Raw genomic sequence first — 23,923 nt, forward strand, 5'->3', positions numbered from 1 at the left:
AAGTACTTGTTTAGTCAGAAAAAGTTGAACATGCATCAAAGGAGATGGTTAAAGTTTCTTAAAGATTATGATTTTGAGCTTAGCTACCATCTCGACAAAGCCAATGTAGTGGCTGACGCCTTGAGTAGGAAATCCCTACATATATCTGCCTTGATGGTTAGAGAGATGGATCTCCTAGAACAATTTAGAGACCTTAGCCTTGCATGTGAGGTTACCCTTAATAGTGTGAGATTAGGAACTTTGAGGATCACCGATGAGTTACTAGGAGATATCAGGGAGGGCTAGAAGACTGATCCTTTTCTAAGGACTCAATTAGAAGCTATAGAGTCAGGAAGAGATAGTAGTTTCAATGTTGGATTGGATGTAGCCTTGCGACTTCAAGATAGGATTTGTGTTCCGAATATGCCTGAACTTAGGAAGATGATCTTGGAGGAAGGACATAGGAGTAACTTGAGCATCCATCCTGGTGCCACCAAGATGTATTAGGATTTGAAGATGATGTTTTGGTGGCCCAACATGAAGAGAGATGTTGGATCAAGTAGCCTCGGAATAATTAAGAAGGGGGGATTGAATTAATTATTAATGTAACTTGACTAATTAAAACTTATCCTTCTTAATGTTACTAGATTTAATTAGGCTTTTACTACCAAGTTAAGAAAGTAAAGAACAATAATTGAAAGTTAACCAAAAGTAAAAGCGATAATTAAAAGTGCACAGCGGAAATTAAAAGTGTAGGGAAGAAGAAGACAAACACAAGAATTTTATACTGGTTCGGCAACAACCCATGCCTACATCCAATCCCCTAGCGACCTACGGTCCTTGATATTTCTTTCAACCTTGTAAAAACCTTTACAAGCAAAGATCCACAAGGGATGTACCCTCCCTTGTTCTCTTTGAACAACCAAGTGGATGTACCCTCCACTTGAACTGATCCATAAGAGATGTACCCTCTCTTGTTCTCAGTTACAACAACCCAAGTAGATGTACCCTCTACTTGTACCACAAAGGATGTACCCTCCAATGTGTTAAGAAAAATTTCTCAGGCGGTTAGTCCTTTGAAACTTTGTGAAGGAGAAACAAAAGATATATCAGGCTGTTAGTCCTTTGAAATCTTTTGTTTAAGGGAAAGAGAAGAATCAAAATAATTCTCAGACTGTGTCTTATTGAATTCTTTGAAAAGGGAGAAGGGAGACACAAAAGAATTCAGGTGGTTAGTCCTTTGTTCTTTTGGAAAAGGGAGAAGAGAGACACAAAAAGAATTCAGGCGGTTAGTCCTTGTCGAATTCCTTTTGGCAAAGGGAGAAGAGAATAAAAAGATATAGCGCACTTTTGTTTTCTGTGAAAGAACAAGGTTTGGAAACCAGAAAACTTAGAAAGCTCTTGGCAAAGGAACAAGAGGAAGAAGAAGTTCAAAAGATGTTCAAAGGTATGTGAAAAATTTATTGAAATGCAAGTCAAGGTCTTGCTTTTATAGACTCTTCATGTCTGGTCAAAAATACCATTGGAAGAGTTATAACCTGGAGAAAAACCTGAAATCCATTGAAAGAGTTGCATCTCTTGACTTTTTATTCAAAACTTGTCACTGGTAATCGATTACCAAAACCATGTAATCGATTACACAAAGCATTTTATGAAAAGATGTGACTCTTCACAATAGAATTTGAATTTCAACATTCAAATACACTAGTAATCAATTACCAATACATTGTAATCGATTACACCATTTAAAAAACAATTGGAACATTGTAAATTCAGTTAAAAGCTTTTGAAATCAAACTTTGTCACTGGTAATCGATTACAGGTAATTGGTAATCGATTACTAGAGAGTAAAAACTCTGGTAACTTAGAAAATTTTGAGAAAAACTCTTTTGAAAAACAAAACTGTGCTATGTTTGTTTTTTGAAAAATCTTTTCAATACTTTCCTTGTGAAGTCTTCTTGATTTCTTCTCTTGAATCTTGAATTCATCTTCTCTTGAATCTTGAAATCAAACTTCTCTTGAATCTTGAAATCAAATTTCTCTTGAATATTGAATCTTCTTGATTTCTTCTCGTGAAACTTGAAATTAATCTTGATCTTGAACTTGTTGACTCAATCTTGAAATCATTCTCTTGGGCTTTTTGTCATCATCAAAACTACTTGAATCAACTTGATTCATCATCATGAAGCTTGCTTCTACAAGAGATGTTAGTGAGTTTGTGTATGCATGCTTAGTCTGTTAGAAGGCTAAGATAGAACATCAGAGACTTTCAGGGAAGTTACAACCCTTGGAGATACCCTAGTGGAAGTGGGGCAGCATTTCCATGGATTTTGTTGTAGGACTACCTAGAACCCTCAAAGGTTTAGATTCTATCTGGGTTATTGTTGATAGACTGACCAAGTCTGCTCACTTTATTCCCATTAATATAAGATTTTCCTTAGAGAAGTTGACCTCCCTGTATATTAGTGAGATTGTTAGATTACATGGTGTGCCATCTAGCATAGTGTCTGATAGAGATCCTAGGTTTACCTCTAGATTTTGTGAGAGCCTAAACAGAGCATTGGGAACCAAGCTTAGACTAAGTTCAGCCTACCACCCTCAGACTGATGGCCAATGAATGAACCATTTTGTCGCTGGAGGACCTTTTAAGGGCGTGTGTCTTAGAGCAAAAGGGGAGTTGGGAGAGTTTTCTGCCGTTGATAGAGTTCACTTATAATAATAGTTTTCACTCTACTATTGGCATGGCTCCCTATGAAGCTTTGTATAGTAGAAGGTGTAGGACACCGTTATGTTGGTTAGAGCCTGGAGAAGACCTCACCTTAGGACCTGAAGTGGTACAACAAACAATTGAGATGGTCAAGTTGATCCAAGAAAGGATGAGGGCTGCTCAGAGTAGGCAGAAAAGTTATCAAGATAAGAAGAGGAAAGACCTGGAATTTGAGGTTGGTGATCATGTATTCTTGAGAGTCACTCCATGGACTGGGGTTGGTCAAGCATTGAAATCCCGAAAACTCACACCTCATTTTATATTTCCTTTACAAATTCTTAAAAGAGTCGGTCTCGTGGCATACCAAATTATAGTACCCCCGTCTCTTTGTAATCTTCACATTGTCTTTCATATGTCTCAACTCTGTAAGTATATCCATGATCCATCTTATGTAATCGAAATGGATGATGTACAAGTGAAGGAGAACTTGACAAATGAAACATTGCCTTTGAGGATCGAGGATAGGCGAACAAAGCACCTAAGAGGGAAGGAGATTCCGTTGGTCAAGGTGATCTGGGGAGGTGCATTAGGAGAAGATGCCACGTGGAAATTAGAGGGTTAGATGCGAGCGACCTATCCATCCTTGTCTGTGTCAGGTAAATTTCAGTGATGAAATTTCTAAAAGGGTGTGAGAGTTGTAACACCCTGAAATATTACTAATTATAAATCGATATTTAATTGTATTTATTGTGTTATTTGACTATATGATTGACTTGAATGAGTTGAGGTATGGCTTGAATTAGTCATGTGTGAATTTCTTGATGTGGATGTTGAGTTATGTGGAGTTTTGTTGAGCTAAGTTGAAATTATAAGATTTCAATTTTTACCTATACCTATTTCAGTAAAATCGCCATCCCGGATTTGTTAACCGTTGGATTGTCTTCAAATTTTGTCTAGAGGTCCTAAGACAATTCTCCACATTCTGACCGTTGGGATTTGTAATATAACATCTTAAGTAAGAAATATGAATTTTTTACCGAAGTAGAGAAAATAGAGCTGGATCAACTCGCCTAGGCGAGTGTTGCATGATACAAATACGTACAATAGCATAAAAGAGCCATCTTCTTCCTCCTTCTCTTTCCCTAAACCCTCGCCCAACATCCAAGCTCCTCCTCCACCACCACTGACCACCGATGTCTGCCACAAGCCGCCTTTGCTTGCCGTCGGGTCACCGCACGGAGAAGAACAGTTTAATTGGAGCAGAATCTTCAAAACTTAACTTGAGGATTTCGTATAGAACAAAGCCTCCAATCCTTCCTTCCCGGTTTCTTCAAGGTAACCTTGATTCTAAGCTTTCTCCTTGTTAGTTTGAGCCTATCTTTGCATCTCTTCTAACTTGGGAACCATTATTGGATGTTTTTTACACTTCCTTTGAAAAACCCTTGAAAATGAGACATTGTAAAAGTTATCTTTTTATAACATTGATGTTATTTTCGTAACCTTCACTAAACCCCGATCACATTGGCATGATCAGAATTTTAAAATGATGTCTCTTTTTAGTAGAATCCGAAACACCCCTCAGCCCTTTATGTTTTGACAGGGTTATTTGACTCCGAATGTTGTCATTAACCTTGTTTCTGAAATCTATACTGAATTATCTTTGATTTGGTATATAGAGCTCTGTGTTTGGATTGAAAAACGTGAACGAGAGATGTCTCTGAGTGACGCAAAAAGAAATTGACGTAGAGCTCACGATAGGTGATAGGAGTTTATTATCATTTACAATTTTTAATACTACAGTTGAGGGTCAGGGAACCTAACTATTGCTGGCCGAGAATATTTCTTTAGGGTAGAGGGAGTTTTTTTGTTTGGTGTTGCCTAAAAGATTTACAATGTAGGTTGGCTAGGGTTTTTCGTGCGCACTGTACCGAGACTTTGTTTCGGCCGACACTGGCATGTTCTCATATACTCGGCCAGGAAAACATTAGCCCACCTTAGAAAAAAAATGTGATTCACCGATACTAATCGAAAACAATGTAAACTGACGTCGGCCAGGAAAGATGATCGATCGAGGTTTCAAAAAGAAGTATCACCAGATGACGCCGATCACACATTTCCTAATGCACATCATCCAAATATTATTCAGGGATTGAATAGAAAAAACAATAGCCGACATCGGTCGTTGTAATTTTTTTACGATAGAGGATGCTTTTTTGTTCTGTGTCGCCGTAAAAATATACAACGTAGGTGGGCTAGGTTTTTTCGTTCGAGCCCAACCGAAGTTGTGTTTCGGCTGACATCGGCATGGTTTCCTTTTCTTGGCAAGGAAAACATTAGCCAACCTCGGCAGAAAAACATGATTCACCGGCACTGATCCAAAAAAATGCTTGCCGACGTCGGCCAAGAAAGATGACCGATCAAGGTTTGAAAAAGAAGCATCGCCGGATGACGCCGATCGAAAATTTCCTAATCAACATCATCAAAATATTATTCAGGGATTGAATACAAAAGACAATAGCCAACTTGGTTAGTTAAATAGCCCCGACTGCTATTTTTTCGGCCAATATTGCGCAGGTTTTTTTTTTAGAAACGTTGGCCGATAATATTTCTTTACGGTAAAGGAAGTTTTGTTGTTGGGTGTCGCCTGTAAAATTTTCAACGTAGGTATGCTAGGTTTTTCCGTGCGAGCTCAACCGAAGTTTTGTTTCAGCCGACACCTCCATGTTTTCATTTACTCGGCAAGGAAAACATTTGCCCACCTCGGAAAAAAACTATATTCACCGATACTGATCGAAAAAAATGCTAGACGACATTGGCCAGGAAAGTTAACAGATTGAGGCCTAAAAAAAATTCACCTGGTGAGGCCAATCGAACATTTCCTAACCGACATCATCAAAATATTATTTAGGGATTGAATAGAAAAGACAATAGCCAACATGGTAAGTTAAATAGCCCCTACTGCTATTTTTTCGGCCGACATTGCGCAAGTTTTTTTATTTTTTTAGAAACGTTGGCCAATAATATTTCTTTACGGTAAAGGAAGTGTTGTTGTTGGGTGTCGACTATAAAATTTTCAACGTAGGTAGGCTAGGTTTTTTCGTGCGAGCTCAACCGAAGTTTTGTTTAAGCCGAAACTACCATGTTTTCATTTACTCGGCAAGGAAAACATTTGCCCACCTCGGAAAAAAAACTATATTCACCGATACTGATCGAAAAAAATTCTAGACGACATCGGCCAGGAAAGTTAACAGATCGAGGCCTAAAAAAAAGTCACCTGGTGACGCCGATCGAACATTTCCTAATCGACATCATCCAAATATTATTCAGGGATTGAATAGACAAAACAACAGCCAACATCGAGCGTTAAACAGGCGCAATTGATATTTTTAAGCCGACATTTCGCAATTTTTTTTTACAAACGCTGGCCGACAATATTTTTTTACGATAGATGATGCTTTTTTGTTCTTTGTCGCCGTAAAAATTTACAACGTAGGTCGGCTAGGTTTTTCGTTCGAGCTCAACCGAAGTTGTATTTCGGCCGACAGTGACATGTTCTCATTTACTCGGCCAGGAAAACATTAGCCCATCGCGGAAAATAACGTGATTCACCGATACTAATCGAAAAAAATGCTAGCCGACATCGGCCAGGAAAGATGACCGATCGAGGTTTAAAAAAGAAGCATCACCGGATGACGACGATCGAACATTTCCTAATAGACATCATCCAAATATTATTCAGGGATTGAATAGAATAGACAATAGCCGACATTGTTAGTTAAATAGCCCCGACTGCTATTTTTTCGGCCGACATTGCGCAAGTTTTTTTATTTACAAACGTTGGCCGATAATATTTCTTTACCGTAAAGGAAGTTTTGTTGTTGGGTGTCGCCTATAAAATTTTCAATGTAGGTAGGCTAGGTTTTTTCGTGCAAGCTCAACCGAAGTTTTGTTTCAGCAGACACCGCCCTGTTTTCATTTACTCGGCAAGGAAAACATTTGCCCACCTCAGAAAAAAACTTTATTCACCGATACTGATAAAAAGAAATGCTAGACGACATCGGTCACGAAAGTTAACAGATCGAGGCCTAAAAAAAAGTCACCTGGTGACACCGATCGAACATTTCCTAATCGACATCATCCAAATATTATTCAGGGATTGAATAGACAAAACAACAGCCAACATCGGGTATTAAACAGCCGCGACTGATATTTTTAGCCGACATTGCGCCATTTTTTTTACAAATGCTGGCCGATAATATTTCTTTAGGGTAGAGGGAGTTTTTTTGTTTGGTGTTGCCTAAAAGATTGACAATGTTGGTCGGCTAGGTTTTTTTGTGCGCGCTGTACCGAGACTGTGTTTCGGCCGACACTGGCATGTTCTCATTTACTCGGCGAGGAAAACATTAGCCCACCTCTGAAAAAAAATGTGATTCACTGATACTGATCGAAAACAATGCAAACCGACGTCGGCCAAGAAAGATGACCGATCAAGGTTTGAAAAAGAAGTATCACCGGATGACGCGGATCGTACATTTCCTAATAGACATCAACCAAATATTATTCAGGGATTGAATAGAAAACATAATAGCCGACATCGGTCGTTATAAAGCCGCGACTGATATTTTTCAACCGACATTGCGCAATTTTTTTTTACAAAGGCTAGCCGATAATATTTTTTTACGATAGAGGATGCTTTTTTGTTCTGTGTCCCCGTAAAAATTTACAACGTACGTCGGCTAGGTTTTTTCCTTCGAGCTCAACCGAAGTTGTGTTTCGACCGACACCAGCATGTTTGCATTTGCTTGGCAAGGAAAACATTAGCAAACATCGGCAAAAAAACATGATTCACCGGTACTGATCAAAAAAACTGGTAGCCGGCGTCGGCTAGGAAACTTGACCGATCGAGGTTTAAAACAGAAGCATCACCGGATGACGCCGATCGAATATTTCCTAATAGACATCATCCAAATATTATTCAGGGATTGAATAGAAAAGACAATAGCCGACATGGTTAGATAAATAGCCCCACCTGCTACTTTTTGGGCCGACATTGCGCAAGTTTTTTTTACAAACATTGGCCGATAATATTTATTTACGGAAAAGGATGTTTTTTTGTTGAGTGTTGCCTATAAAATTTTCAATTTAGGTCGACTAGGCTTTTCCGTGCGAGCTCAACCAAAGTTTTGTTTCGGGCGACACCACCATGTTTTCATTTACTGGGCAAGGAAAACATTTGCCCACCTCGGCAAAAAAACTTTATTCACCGATACTAATCGAAAAAAATGCTAGACGACATCGGCCAATAAAGTTAACAGGTCGAGGTTTAAAAAAAATCACCTGACGACGTCGGTCGATCATGTCCTAATCGACATCATCCAAATATTATTCAGGGATTGAATAGACAAAACAACAGCCAACATTGGGCGTTAAACAGCGGTGACTGATATTTTTCAGCCGACATTGCGCAATTTTTTTTACAAACACTGGCCAATAATATTTCTTTAGGGTAGAGGGAGTTTTTTTTTGTTTGGTGTTGCCTAAAAGATTTACAACGTAGGTCGGCTAGGGTTTTCCGTGCGCGCTGTACCGAGACTCTGTTTCGGCCGACACTGGCATGTTCTCATTCACTCGGCCAGGAAAATATTAGCCCACCTCGGAAAAAAAATTTGATTCACCGATACTGATCGAAAACAATGCAAACCGACGTCGGCCTGTAAAGATGACGATCAAGGTTCGAAAAAGAAGTATCACCAGATGATGCCGATCGCACATTTCCTAATAGACATCATCCAAATATTATTCAGGGATTGAATAGAAAACACAATAGCCTACATGGTTAGTTAAATATCCCCGATTGCTATTTGTGCGGCCAACATTGCACAAGTTTTTTTTTTTTTTTACAAACGTTGGCATATAATATTGCTTTACGGTAAATGAAGTTTTGTTGTTGGGTGTCGCCTATAAAATTTTCAATGTAGGTCGGCTAGGTTTTTTCGTGCAAGCTCAACCGAAATTTTGTTTCAGCCGACACCGCGATGTTTTCAATTACTCGGCAAGGCAAACATTTGCCCACCTTGTAATAAAACTTTATTCACCGATACTGATCGAAAAAAATGCTAGACGACATCGGCCAGGAAAGTTAACAGATCGAGGCCTAAAAGAAAGTCACCTGGTGACGCCGATCGAACATTTCCTAATCGACATCATCCAAATATTATTCATGGATTGAATAGACAAAACAACAGCCAAGATCGGGCGCTAAACAGTGGCGACTGATATTTTTCAGCTGACATTGCGCAATTTTTTTTACGAACGCTGACCGATAATATTTCTTTAGGGTAGAGGGAGTTTTTTTGTTTGGTGTTGCCTAAAAGATTTACAACGTAGGTCGACTATGGTTTTTCGTGGGCGCTGTACCGAGACTGTGTTTCGGCCGACACTGGCATGTTCTCATTCACTCGGCAAGGAAAACATTAGCCCACCTCGGAAAAAATATATGATTCACCGATACTGATCGGAAACAATGCAAACCGACGTCGGCCTGTAAAGATGACCGATCGAGGTTTGAAAAAGAAGTATCACCGGATGACGCCGATCGCACATTTCCTAATAGACATCATCCAAATATTATTCAGGGATTGAATAGAAAACACAATAGCCGACATCGGTCGTTGTAAAGCCGCGACTGATATTTTTTAGCTGACATTGCACAATTTTTTTTTACAAACGCTGGCCGATAATATTTTTTTACGATAGAGGATGTATTTTTGTTCTGTGTCGCCGTAAAAATTTACAACGTAGGTCGGCTAGGTTTTTTCGTTCGAGCTCAACCTAAGTTGTGTTTCGGCCGACACCGGCATGGTTTCATTTGCTCGGCCAAGAAAACATTAGCCCACCTCGGCATAAAAACATGATTCACTGGTGCTACTCGAAAAAAATGCTAGCCGACGTCGGCCAGGAAAGATGACCGATTGAGGTTTAAAAAAGAAGCATCACCGGATGACGGCGATCGAACATTTCCTAATAGACATCATCCAAATATTATTCAGTGATTGAATAGAAAAAATAGTAGCTGACATTGGTAGTTAAATAGCCCCGACTGCTATTTTTTCAGCCGACATTGCGCAAGTTTTTTTTTTTATAAACGTTGGCCGATAATATTTCTTTTCGGTAAAGGAAGTTTTGTTGTTGGGTGCCGCCTATAAAATTTTCAATGTAGGTCAGCTAGGTTTTCTCATGCGAGCTCAACCGAAGTTTTGTTTCAGGCGACACTGCCATTTTTTCATTTACTCGGCAAGGAAAACATTGGCCCACCTCAGAAAAAAAACCTTATTCACCGATATTGATCGAAAAAATTGCTAGACGACATCGGCTAGGAAAGTTAACAGGTCAAGGTCTAAATAAAATCACCTGGTGACGCCGATCGAACATGTCCTAATCGACATCATCACAATATTATCCAGGGATTCAATAGACAAAACAACAGCCAACATCGGGCATTAAACAGCCATGACTGATATTTTTCAACCAACATTGATGTGAATCTTACTGGGCGTGGATCGCTTGATACAGGCTACGGATATTTGGATGACGCCACTTCCAATGAAGGAAGATAAGTCGGGGTAGACGCCACTTCCGGTGAAGGAAGATAAGTCCGGGTAGACGCCACTTCCAATGAAGGAAGATAAGTCAGGGTAGACGCCACTTCCGGTGAAGGAAGATAAGTCAGGGTAGACGCCACAAGGATTACCTTGATAAGTCTGATAATTGGTTCAATAAGGAACCCAGAGAGAAACTCTCACCAAATTTTATGAAAATGCCAAAAGTTTTCTTTATTGAAAATAAAAACCAATACTTATAGTGTATCTGAACAAAAAGATAAAAATAGACATGGGCCTTCTAAATAGGTTGGGCCAAAACTACAATAAATAAAAATTATAACTAAAAACATATTTAACTTGGGCCTTCAAATTAGTTTGGGCCTTTCTGCCTCTGGGCCTTCATCCATCTACACTTGAGCCTTCATCCTTCTCCACTTGGGCCTTCATCCTTCTCCACTCAGGGGCTTTGTCCTTCTCCACTCAGGCCTTCGGCCTTCTCCACTTGGGCCTTTAGCCTGTATTTGGCCAGTTTCATGATTCTCATCATTCCCTCCTTCTTGGAAAACATTTGTCCTCAAATGTCCAGGATCATCACCGGGTTCAAGTACCACTTCCTTCCTTTTCTTGTTGGCTTGCTTGGCATAGCTTTCATTCTTCTTTGCAATTTGCACCTTCACTTGGTCATACAATCTTTTCTCATACTCAACTTTGACCTGTGCATCCTTATGTTGAGTCTCTTGGGGCTTGCTGTTGTAAGTTGGCTTGTTAGGCAATGAAGCTTCTAGAAGGAGATCAACTTGATGTTCTATGCTTCTTGAAGGTGGCAGTCCATGAGGAATCTCCTTGGGAAAGACATCTTTAAATTCCTGCAATAAGGGTTGAACACTAGGAGAAACATAAATAGTTAACTGATTAGAATTATCACTCTCTCTCTCTCTCTTGTGTATCACTCTTTTCCTCGGGTGTATCACTCTTCTTTTTCATATTCCTTTGTGGTGCCTCACTATTTTCTTTCTCTTGTTCTCTCTTTTCTCTCATTCTGATTTGGTCATCACACACTTTTCTAGGGGATAGAGGTTTAAGAGTAAACGAGGAAGATTTGGCTATTCGTCTGTAGGGCTCTTCTTTGTTACGGTTTAACAAACGTTGCATTTGTGTAGTCCACGCGTCCAGAAATAAGCACTGAGATTCGTCCAATTGATGATATACACCACCATTGTCACCAGCTCTTGCCAAGATTAAGGAACAAAGAATTTTGCAGTAAATTAAAAAAAATAAAATTCAGGACCTCACCACACTCTACTCACGTGTTTCTCTCTTTAATGGTAGTTCACTCGTGTTTGATGCTCTCAATATAGGCTTTTGTGTAATGTATTCCCTCTTGCCTTTTACCACTCGTGTTCCCTCTTAAGTTCCTAGATGGACCGAATTAGACACACAAGGTAATATAAAATAAAAGGAAAGACAATATAATTATCACAGTAACAGATTTGATTTGGGATAACAACTTGGACTTGATTTGGATAGCATATTGGATTTGATTTGGATAAAAAAAAATTGATTTGATTTGATTTGGATAATAGATCAGATTTGGATAACAAATTAGATTTAATTTGGATAACAGATATGATAACAAATAAGATAACAGATAGGATAATAGATAAGATAACATATATGACAAGTAAACTTCAAATGCTCATAACTTTTGCTACGGTTGTCTGTTTGAGGCCCACTATATATCAAAACGCTCAGAATTCAGAGGAGAATCTAGATAAGGGGATTTGTTCCACGATTTTCTTTAAAAAAAAACACCTCTAAATGCCTCAATTTCGTGTTCAAAGATCAAACACACTTTTTTTTTTCAAAATTTTTGCATTTTTTTTTACACAAAGTGTGAAAGACACAAGAAACAAGAACAAGAACGAAACAAGATGTAAACAAGAACGCAAATAACAGAACACAAGACGCAAACAAGAATGAAACAAGATGTAAACAAGAACGCAAATAACAGAACACAAGACGCAAACAAGAATGAAACAAGATGTAAACAAAAACGCAAATAACAGAACACAAGACGCAAACAAGAACGAAACAAGATGTAAGCAAAAACACAAATAACAGAACAAGGACAAAACACGAACCTGGACAAATTACAAAGAAAAATAATAGGATAGGATAGAACCTGTATCAAGAGCCGAAGCTCTGATACCAGATGATGTGAACCTGAGTAGGAGCGGATCATTTGATACAGGCTACAAAGGTTTGGATGACGCCACTTCCGGTGAAGGAAGATAAGTCAGGGTAGACGCCACTTCCGGTGAAGGAAGATAAGTCTGGGTAGACGCCACTTCCAGTGAAGGAAGATAAGTCAGGGTAGACGCCACAAGGATTACCTTGATAAGTCTGATAATTGGTTCAACAAGGAACCCGGAGAGAAACTCTCACCAAATTTTATCAAAATGCCAAAAGTCTCTTTTATTCAAAACAAAAACCAATACTTATAGTGTATCTAAACTAAAAGTTAAAAATAGACATGGGGCTTCTAAATAGTTTGGGCCAAAATTACAATAAATAAAAATTATAACTAAAAAACATATTTAACTTGGGCCTTCAAATTAATCTGGGCCTTCAGCAACAATTAATAGTCTTGATAGTGTCTCTGTCTCTGGGCCTTCATCCTTCTCCACTTGAGCCTTCATCCTCTCCACTTGGGCCTTCATCCTTCTCCACTCGAGGGCTTTGTCCTTCTCCACTTAGGCCTTCGTCCTTCTCCACTTGGGCCTTTAGCCTGTATTTGGCCAGTTTCATGATTCTCATCAAACATTGCGCAATTTTTTTTACAAACGCTGGCCGATAATATTTCTTTATGGTAGAAGGAGTTTTTTTATTTGGTGTTGCCTAAAAGATTTACAATGTAGGTCGGCTAGGGTTTTTCATGCGAGCTGTATCAAGATTGTGCTTCGGCCGACACTGGCATGTTCTCATTTACTCGGCCAGGAAAACATTAGCCCCCTTCGGCAAAAAAATGTGATTCACCGATATTGATCGAAAACAATGCAAACCGACATCAGCCAGGAAAGATGACCGATCGAGGTTTGAAAAAGAAGTATTACCGGATGACGCCGATCGCACATTTCCTAATAGACATCATCCAAATATTATTCAGGGATTGAATAGAAAACACTATAGCCGACATCGGTCGTTGTAAAGCCGCGACTGATATTTTTCACCTGACATTGCGCAATTTTTTTTTACAAACGCTGGCCGATAATATTTTTTTACGATAGAGGATGCCTTTTTGTTTGGTGTCGCCGTAAAAATTTACAACGTAGGTCGGCTAGGTTTTTTCGTTCGAGCTCAACCGAAGTTGTGTTTCGGCCGACACCGGCATGTTTTCATTTGCTTGGCAAGGAAAACATTTGCCAACCTCGGCAAAAAAACATGATTCACCGGTACTAATCGAAAAAAATGCTAGCCGACGTCTGCCAGGAAAGATGACCGATCGAGGTTTAAAAAAGAAGCATCACCGGATGACGCCGATCGAACATTTCCTATTAGACATCATCCAAATATTATTCAGGGATTGAATAGAAAAAACAGTAGCCGACATCGGGAGTTAAATAGCCCAGACTGCTATTTTTTCAGCCAACATTGCGCAAGTTTTTTTTTATACAAACGTTGGCCGATAATATTTCTTTACTGTAAAGGAAGTTTTGTTGTTGGGTGTCGCCTATAAAATTTTCAATGTAGGTCAGCTAGCTTTTTTCGTGCGAGCTCAACCGAAGTTTTGTTTCAGGCGACACCGCCATGTTTTCATTTACTCGGCAAGGAAACGTTTGCCCACCTCGGAAAAAAAACTTTATTCACCGATACTAATCGAAAAAAATGCTAGACGACATCGGCCAGGAAAGTTAACAGGTCGAGGTCTAAAAAAATCACCTGTTGACGCCGATCGAACATGTCCTAATTGACATCATCCAAATATTATTCAGGTATTGAATAGACAAAACAACAGCCAACATCGGGCGTTAAACAGCCGCGACTGATATTTTTCAGCCAACAATGCGCAATTTTTTTTACAAACGCTGGCCGATAATATTTCTTTATGGTAGAGGGAGTTTTTTTGTTTGGTGTTGCCTAAAAGATTTACAATGTAGGTCGGCTAGAGTTTTTCGTGCGAGCTGTATCGAGATTGTGCTTCGGCCGACACTGGTATGTTCTCATTTTCTCGGCCAGGAAAACATTAGCCCACCTCGGCAAAAAAATGTGATTAACCGATACTGATCGAAAACAATGCAAACCGACGTCGGCCAGGAAAGATGACCGATCGAGGTTTGAAAAAGAAGTATCACCGGATGACGCCGATCGCACATTTCCTATTGGACATCATCCAAATATTATTCAGGGATTGAATAGAAATCACAATAGCCGACATCGGTCGTTGTAAAGCTGCGACTGATATTTTTCAGCTGAGATTGCGCAATTTTTTTTTACAAACGCTGGCCGATAATAGTTTTTTACGATAGAGGATGCCTTTTTGTTCAGTGTCACCGTAAAAATTTACAACGTTGGTCAGCTAGGTTTTTTCGTTCGAGCTCAACCGAAGTTGTGTTTCGGCCGACACCGGCATGTTTTCATTTGCTTGACAAGAAAAACATTAGCCAACCTCGACAAAAAAACATGATTCACCTGTACTGATCGAAAAAAATGCTAGCCAACGTCGGCCAGGAAAGATGACCGATCGAGGTTTAAAAAAGAAGCATCACCGGATGACGCCGATCGAACATTTCCTAATAGACATCATCCAAATATTATTCAGGGATTGAATAGAAAAAACAATAGCTGATATGAACCTTCATTGCACAAAGGCTGACTTAGGATCGTCTAGGATTAAACCTTGATGGAAAATGCGGAAATTGATTAAGGAAAGGATGGAAAATAAGGTGGTTAATTTCGTGGGTCTTAATAAGGTGGTTCTTGGCATAAAATGAAATAATGAGATGAGAAAACGTAGGTTAAGTGGTGGCTGGACAGAAATATAGAAATGGCAATAACTCAAGCTACAGGGCTCCAAATGAGGTGATTCCAAAACGAGGTGAAAGGTCTCGTCTTGAAATTCAATTTGGGCTTAAGAATCACTTAATTTGAGTGCGTAAAATGGGAGTTATGGCCACGAGATAATTATGGGCAGAAGTGGATTTTCTGGAATTTTGGTTTGAAAGAAGGTTGAAGATAAAAGGAAGGAAAGAATCACTCTTTCCGGCGAAGGCAACACACAAAGGTTGTGAAAGTCCTTTGATATAGCCAGGGTGTTCTTGAATCACTCAAGAATTTAAGAGAATCACTCTCACTAAGATAAAAGAGATAAACTCTAATTTTCTAAATAAAACTCAACTTGTGTTTATTGATAAAATGGTTTAGCTTATATAGAAGTTTTACAGCAGATTTTAGTAATGACCCACTAACCTAGAATTAAAATAACTTAATGTCATTAACCTAGGGAATTAAAAGAACTTAATGGCTGAGTGTAACTGAAATTGTGGCAACCAAAAGTCACCCCCAACAGCCAACAAGTCAGCCACCATTTGGTCTCCCAAAAGGTTGATGCCTAGGTTGCCAATTGGGCCCTTATTACAACTTGAACTAAACCTAACTAAAGACCTTTTAGTTGATTAACCCAAAACATATTTTTGGTCTGCCAACTTTACAAGGATTGGGCCATTATTTAGACAAATTAAACACTCTAAAATTGAGACAAAGTGGTGCCATTTAGTCCTCCTCCATTTGGGCCATGATACAACTCACAACCTTGGACTTTTCTCCTTGAAACTTGGGCTTGTATTCAAATAGTATGGACAACACTTGTTGAAGAGCTTCCTTGGCTTTCCTTGTTCTAGCCCTTGTCATAGGTCCTCCAAGTCCTTCAAGTGGATCCTTGCCCTTGTTCTTGGCCATGTCCTCATCATTCTCTCCCTCTTGAGAAGGATTTGTCCTCAAATCGGATTCTCCATCTGCATCAAAAAGAGATAAGTCTGAGACATTGAAGGTGGAACTAACATTATACTCACCGGGCAGCTCAACTTTGTAAGCATTGTCATTGATTCTTTCAAGCACTTGAAATGGTCCATCTCCCCTTGGTTGAAGCTTTGATTTCCTTTGTTCTGGAAACCTTTCTTTTCTCATGTGCACCCAAACCCAATCTCCGGGTTCAAAGACAACCTTCTTTCTCCCTTTGTTGGCTTGTTTAGCATAGCTTTTATTTTTCCTCTCAATTTGATCTTTGACTCTCTCATGAAGCTTCTTCACATAGTCCGCCTTTGCTTGACCTTCTTTATGCTTAAAAACAGAAACATTAGGCATAGGCAAAAGATCAAGAGGAGTTAGTGGGTTAAAACCATAAACAACTTCAAAAGGAGAACAATTAGTGGTGCTATGAACAACTCTATTGTAAGCAAATGCAACATGGGGTAAACAAGCTTCCCAAGTTTTTAAGTTCTTCCTCAAAACTGTCCTAAGCAAAGTTCCCAAAGTCCTATTAACAACTTCCGTTTGCCCATCGGTTTGTGGGTGACAAGTGGTTGAAAATAACAATTTAGTGCCCAACTTGCTCCACAAAGTCCTCCAAAAATGGCTTAGGAACTTAGAGTCCCTATCACTAACAATGCTCCTTGGCAAACCATGGAGTCTCACAATCTCCTTGAAAAACAAATCAGTCACATGGGAAGCATCATCAACTTTTTTACATGGAATAAAATGAGTCATTTTAGAAAACCTATCAACAACCACAAAAATGGAATCTCTACCATTGCTTGTTTTTGTGATGTGAACCTGACTAGGAGCAGATCGCTTGATACAGGCTGTAGAGTTTTTGGACGACGCCACTTCCAGTTAAGAAAGATAAGCCAGGGTAGACGCCACTTCCGGTGAAGGAAGATAAGTTCGGGTAGACGCCACTTCCAGTGAAGGAAGATAAGTTAGGGTAGACGCCACTTCCAGTGAAGGAAGATAAGTCAGGGTAGACGCCACAAGGATTACCTTGATAAGTCTGATAATTGGTTCAACAAGGAACCCAGAGAGAAACTCTCACCCAATTTTATGAAAATGCCAAAAGTTTCTTTATTGAAAATAAAAACCAATACTTATAGTGTCTCTGAACAAAAAGATAAAAATAGACATGGGCCTTCTAAACAGGTTGGGCCAAAATTACAATAAATAAAAATTATAAACTAAAAACATATTTAACTTGGGCCTTCAGCAACAATTAATTGTCTTGATAGTGTCTCTGCTTCTGGGCCTTCATCCTTTTCCACTCGGGGGCTTTGTCCTTCTCCACTTAGGCCTTCGTCCTTCTCCACTTGGGCCTTTAGCCTGTATTTGGCCAGTTTCATGATTCTCATCATTTTGGCAGCCCCAAAACAAAATCCAAGGATAAATCAATCGAAGGATACTCCGGAATTGGCAATGGAGTATACAATCCATGAGGCTTTACCTTAGACTTTGCCTTTTTACATACAATGCAATGTTCACAAAATTTCTGCACATTCTTTTTCATATGAGGCCAATAAAAATGTTCTTGTAATGTTTCTAGAGTCTTTTGGACCCCAAAATGCCCCATTAAACCTCCTTCATGTGCTTCACAAATAAGCAAATTTCTAGTAGAACATTTAGGCACACACAATTTGTTTTCTTTGAAAAGAAAGCCTTCATGTCTAAAGAAACCATTTTCTGAAAAATTTTCACAATTTTTAAAAATTTCTCCAAAAGTTTCATCATTTTCATACATGCTTTTCAAACATTCAAGACCAGTCAATTTTGTTTCAAGCATAGAAAGTAATGCATGACGTCGAGAAAGAGCATCGGCTACAATATTACCTTTTCCTTTTTTATGTTTGATAACATAAGGGAATTGCTCTAGGAATTCCACCCACTTCGCATGCCTTTTGTTAAGCTTGCCTTGCCCCTTGATATGTTTGAGGGACTCATGGTCACTATGAATGACAAATTCCTTGGGATAAAGGTAGTGTTGCCATGTTTTCAAAGCCTGTACTAAGACATACAACTCCTTATCATAAGTTGAATAGTTAAGGGTAGGACCACTTAACTTTTCACTAAAATAAGAAATTGGATGACCTTCTTGCATCAACACAGCCCCAATCCCAACATTTGAAGCATCACACTCAATTTCAAAAGATTTTTGAAAGTTTGGCAACGCAAGTATGGGGGCATTAGTTAGCTTTTGCTTAAGAACATTGAAAGCTTCTTCTTGTTTCTCTCCCCATTTGAAACCAACATTTTTCTTGAGCACTTCATTGAGAGGTGCTGCCAATGTGCTAAAATCCTTCACAAATCGTCTATAAAACTTGCTAAGCCATGAAAACTCCTCACCTCGGTCACGGACTTAGGTGTAGGCCATTCTTGAATAGCCCTAACCTTCTCCTCATCAACTTGCACTCCTTTTGAACTCACAACAAAACCAAGAAACACAACATGGTTAGTACAAAAGATGCATTTTTCAAGATTGGCATACAATTGTTCTTCTCTAAGCATAGTCAAGACAAATTTTAAATGATCAATATGCAAATCAAGTGAAGTGCTATAGATAAGAATATCATCAAAGTACACCACAACGAACTTTCCTATGAACTCTCTCAAGATATGGTTCATTAATCTCATGAAAGTGCTAGGAGCGTTAGTTAGGCCAAAAGGCATAACCAACCATTCATACAAACCATATTTTGTTTTAAAAGCAGTTTTCCATTCATCCCCTTCTCTAATCCTAATTTGATTGTATCCACTTTTTAAATCGATTATAGAGAAGTAACATGCACCATGCAATTCATCAAGCAAATCATCAAGCCTAGGTATAGGATGCCTATATTTAATGGTGATGTTATTAAGGGCTCTACAATCGGAACACGTGCCATGTCCCATCCTTTTTAGGGACCAAAATCACTGGGACAACACAAGGACTCATACTGATGAGAATCCTGAAACTGGCCAAATACAGGCTAAAGGCTCAAGTGGAGAAGGACGAAGGCCCAAGTGGAGAAGGATAAAGCCTCCGAGTGGAGAAGGATGAAGGCCCAGAGGCAGAGACACTATCAAGACTATTAGTTGTTGCTGAAGGCCCAAATTAATTTAAAGGCCCAAGTTAAATATGTTTTTAGTTATAATTTTTATTTATTGTAATTTTGGCCCAAACTGTTTAGAAGGCCCATGTCTATTTTTATCTTTTTGTTCATATACACTATAAGTATTGGTTTTTGTTTTGAATAAAAAAACTTTTGGCATTTTGATAAAATTTGGTGAGAGTTTCTCTCTGGGTTCCTTGTTGAACCAATTATCAGACTTATCAAGGTAATCCTTGTGGCGTCTACCCTGACTTATCTTCCTTCACCGGAAGTGGCGTCTACCTTGACTTATCTTCCTTCACTGGAAGTGGCGTCATCCAAATCTCCGTAGCCTGTATCAAGTGATCCGCTCCTAGTCAGGTTCACATCACATACTATCTCTTACCCAACCTTTGCTAATGAGTTTATCCACTTGTCTTTGAATCTCTTTGGTTTCTTGTGGATTACTTCTATAGGCTGGCCTATTGGGCAAAGAAGCTCCCGGAATGAGATCAATTTGATGCTCAATTCCCCTCAAAGGTGGTAGTCCACTTGGCACATTTGGTGGAAACATGTCTTGAAAATCCTGCAAAAGAGTTTTAACACTATAAGGCACTTCAAAATCATCAAAAGTGTTAGTGGTCAAAATCTGATTTTTGCAAAACAAGATATATAGTGACTGTTTAGCACAAAACAACCTCTTGACCTCACTTTTTGTGGCTAAATAGCTCTCCCTCACTTCAAGTGTTTCACTCTTCTTTTGTTCACTCTTTTTCCTCTCAAGTGTTTCCCTCTTTTTCTCACTCTCAAGTGTTTTGCTCACTTTTTCTTTTTCTCTTTTCTCTTGAAGAAGTTTTTCTCTCATTTTCTTTTGATCCTCACACACTTCTTGTGGACTCATTGGTTTGAGCACAATCTTTTTGTCTTGGTGCATGAAATAGATCTTGTTGGTGTAACCGTCATGATTGACTCTTTTATCAAATTGCCATGGTCTCCCCAAAAGTAAGTGACTGGTCTCCATAGGAATAACATCACAAAGTACCTTATCATTGTATTTCCCAATGGAAACGTCCACTTCAACTTGCTGCCTCACTTGCACCTCCCCATCCTTACTAAGCCATTGAAGTTTGTATGGCCTAGGATGTGGTTTAGTAGCTAAATTTAGCTTTGACACTAATCTAGCACTAGCCACATTGGTGCAACTACCTCCATCAATGATCACATGCACACCTTGCCATTGATTAAACATCTAGTGTGAAAGATGTTTTCTCTTTGGCTCTCCTCCTCATGCTTCAATTGACCACCAAGTAACCGCCTAATCATCAACAAATCTCCCTCCGGAGTCTCCTCTTCCTCTACGTACTCACTCTCCTCTTCCTCTTCAACATCGGATTCACTTATATATTCTCCATCTCTAAGAACCATGAACCTTTTGTTAGGGCACTCATAAGCATAGTGTCCTAGGCCTTGGCACTTGAAACACTTCACATCTCTACTCCTTTTAGAGGGTTCCTCTTGGGACTTTGAGCGAGTTTTTGATGGGATAGGTGTGGAACTACTAGAAGTAGCAGCCCTATCTTTCTTACCTTTGTCTTTCCAACTAGAAGAAGAACCAAAGTTGGTAAAACTCCTCTTAGCCACTCCTTTCCTTTTTAATTGTTGCTCTACTTGGATTGCTTTGTGAAGCAAATCATCCATTTCAACAAACTACTGCAGCTCAACAATATCACGGATATCATTAGTCAAACCATTAAGAAATCGAGCCATAGTTACCTCCTCATCTTCTTCAATCTTTGCTTGAATCATGACCACATCCATTTCCTTGAAATACTCCTCAACCCCCTTGTTGCCTTGGGTTAGTTTTTGGAGCTTGAATTTCAAGTCCCTTGAGTAACTAGCCGGCACATAACGCTTCCTCATGATCTTTTTCATCTCCGTCCATGTACCAACCATTGGCTCTTCATTTCTTGCTCATAGCAAATGCAAACGACAATAACTTTTAACTCAGATGTCCGATTAAGTCTCGTAATATATCGGGACACTCGTAATTAAATACAGAAGCTGTGAGCAAATTCTAACGACAATAACTTTTTACTCGAATATCCGATTGAGTCCCGTAATATATCGAGACACTCATAATTGAAAACGGAAGCTCGTAGCAAATTCAAACGACAATAACTTTGAACTTGGATTTTCGATTGAGTCCCGTAATATATCGAGACGCTCGAAATTGAATATAGAAGCTCTGAGCAACTGCAAACGACAATAAATTTTAACTCGGATGTCCGATTGAGTCCCGTAATATATCAAGACGCTTAAAATTGAAAACAGAAGCTCGTGGCAAATTCAAATGACAATAACTTTGAACTCGGATGAGTCCCGTAATATATCGAGACACTCGTCATTGAAAACGAAAACTCTGAGCAAATGCAAACGACAATAACTTTTAACTCGGAGGTTGGACTGAGTCCCTTAATATATCGAGACGCTCGTAATTGAAAACGGAAGCTCGTAGCAAATTCAAATGACAATAACTTTTAACTCGGAGGTTGGACTGAGTCCCTTAATATATCGAGACGCTCGTAATTGAAAACGGAAGCTCGTAGCAAATGCAAACGACAATAACTTTTAACTCGGAGGTTGGATTGAGTCCCGTAATATATAGAGACACTCGTAATTGAAAATGGAAGCTCGTAGCAAAAGCAAACGACAATAACTTTTAACTCGGATGTCCGATTAAGTCCCGTAATATATTGAGACGCTAGAAATTGAATACAGAAGCTTGTAGCAAATGCAAACCACAATAACTTTTAGCTCGGATATCCGATTGAGTCCCGTAATATATCAAGACGCTCGAAATTGAATACAGAAGCTCTTAGCAAATTAAAACGACAATAACTTTCTACTCGGATGTCCGATTGGGTCACATAATATATCGAGTCGCTCGAAACTGAATATAGAAGCTGAGAGCAAATTCAAACGACAATGACTTTTAACTCGGATATCCCATTGAGCCCCGTAATATATCGAGACGTTCGAAATTGAATACAGAAGCAGTGAGAAAATTCTAACGACAATAACTTTTTACTCGGATGTTCGATTGAGTCCCGTAATATATAAGACGCTCGAAATTTAAAACGGAAGCTCGTAGCAAATTCAAACGACAATAACTTTGAACTTGGATTTTCTATTGGATCCCGTAATATATCGAGACGCTCGAAATTGAATATAGAAGCTCAGAGCAAATGCAAACGACAATAAATTTTAACTCGGATGTCCGATTGAGTCCCGTAATATATCAAGACGCTTAAAATTAAAAACAGAAGCTCGTAACAAATTCAAACGACAATAACTTTTAACTCGGATGAGTCCCGTAATATATCGAGACACTCATCAGTGAAAACGAAAGCTCTGAGCAAATGCAAACGACAATAACTTTTAACTCGAATGTTCGATTAAGTCCCGTAATATATCAAGACACTAGAACTTTAAAACGAAAGCTCGTAGCAAATTCAAATGACAATAACTTTTAACTCGGAGGTTGGATTGAGTCCCGTAATATATAGAGACGCTCGTAATTGAAAACGGAAGCTCGTAGCAAAAGCAAACGACAATAACTTTTAACTCGGAGGTTGGATTGAGTTTCGTAATATATCGAGACGCTCGTAATTGAAAACGGAAGCTCGTAGCAAATGCAAACGACAATAACTTTTAACTCGGATGTCCGATTGAGTCCCAAAATATATCAAGACGCTCAAAATTGAATACAGAAGCTGTGAACAAATTCAAATAACAATAACTTTTTACTCGAATGTCCGATTGAGTCCCGTAATATATCGAGACGCTCGTAATTGAAAATGGAAGCTTGTAGCAAATGCAAACCACAATAACTTTTAGCTTGGATATCCGATTGAGTCCCGTAATACATCAAGACGCTTCGAAATTGAATACAAAAGCTCTAGCAAATTAAATCGACAATAACTTTCTACTCGGATGTCCGATTGGGTCACGTAATATATCGAGTCGCTCGAAACTCAATACAGAAGCTCAGAGCAATTTCAAACGACAATGAATTTTAACTCGAATATCACATTGAGTCCCGTAATATATCGAGACATTCGAAGTTGAATATAAAAGCTGTGAGAAAATCCTAACGACAATAACTTTTTACTCGGATGTTCGATTGAGACCCGTAATATATCAAGACGCTCGAAATTTTAAACGGAAGCGCGTCGCAAATTCTAACGACAATAACTTTGAACTTGGATTTTTGGTGGAGTCCCGTAATATATCGAGACGCATGAAATTAAATTTAGAAGCTCTGAGCAAATGCAAACGACAATAAATTTTAACTCGGATGTCCGATTGAGCCCCGTAATATATGAAGACGCTTAAAATTGAAAACAAAAGCTCGTGGCAAATTCAAATGACAATAACTTTGAACTCGGATGAGTCCCGTAATATATCGAGACACTCGTCATTGAAAACGAAAGCTCTGAGCAAATGCAAACGACAATAACTTTTAA

General features: G+C 39.0%; 1 protein-coding gene across 1 annotated transcript; it reads left to right on the top strand.

Annotated features, from left to right (window-relative positions):
• The first annotated feature begins 2,720 nt into the window (after positions 1–2,720).
• On the top strand, positions 2,721–3,308 carry LOC114373111. The gene has a single exon (XM_028330652.1). The coding sequence runs from the start codon at positions 2,721–2,723 to the stop codon at positions 3,306–3,308; it is 588 nt and encodes a 195-aa protein (XP_028186453.1).
• Positions 3,309–23,923: the final 20,615 nt, after the last annotated feature.

This window comes from Glycine soja, chromosome 11 (assembly GCF_004193775.1).
Source record: "Glycine soja cultivar W05 chromosome 11, ASM419377v2, whole genome shotgun sequence".
In the NCBI taxonomy this organism is placed as follows: Eukaryota; Viridiplantae; Streptophyta; class Magnoliopsida; order Fabales; family Fabaceae; genus Glycine; species Glycine soja.

Coding starts and splice junctions, on each gene's coding strand:
- LOC114373111 (XM_028330652.1), top strand. CDS start 2,721: ATGGCTCCCTATGAAGCTTTGTATAGTAGAAGGTGTAGGACACCGTTA.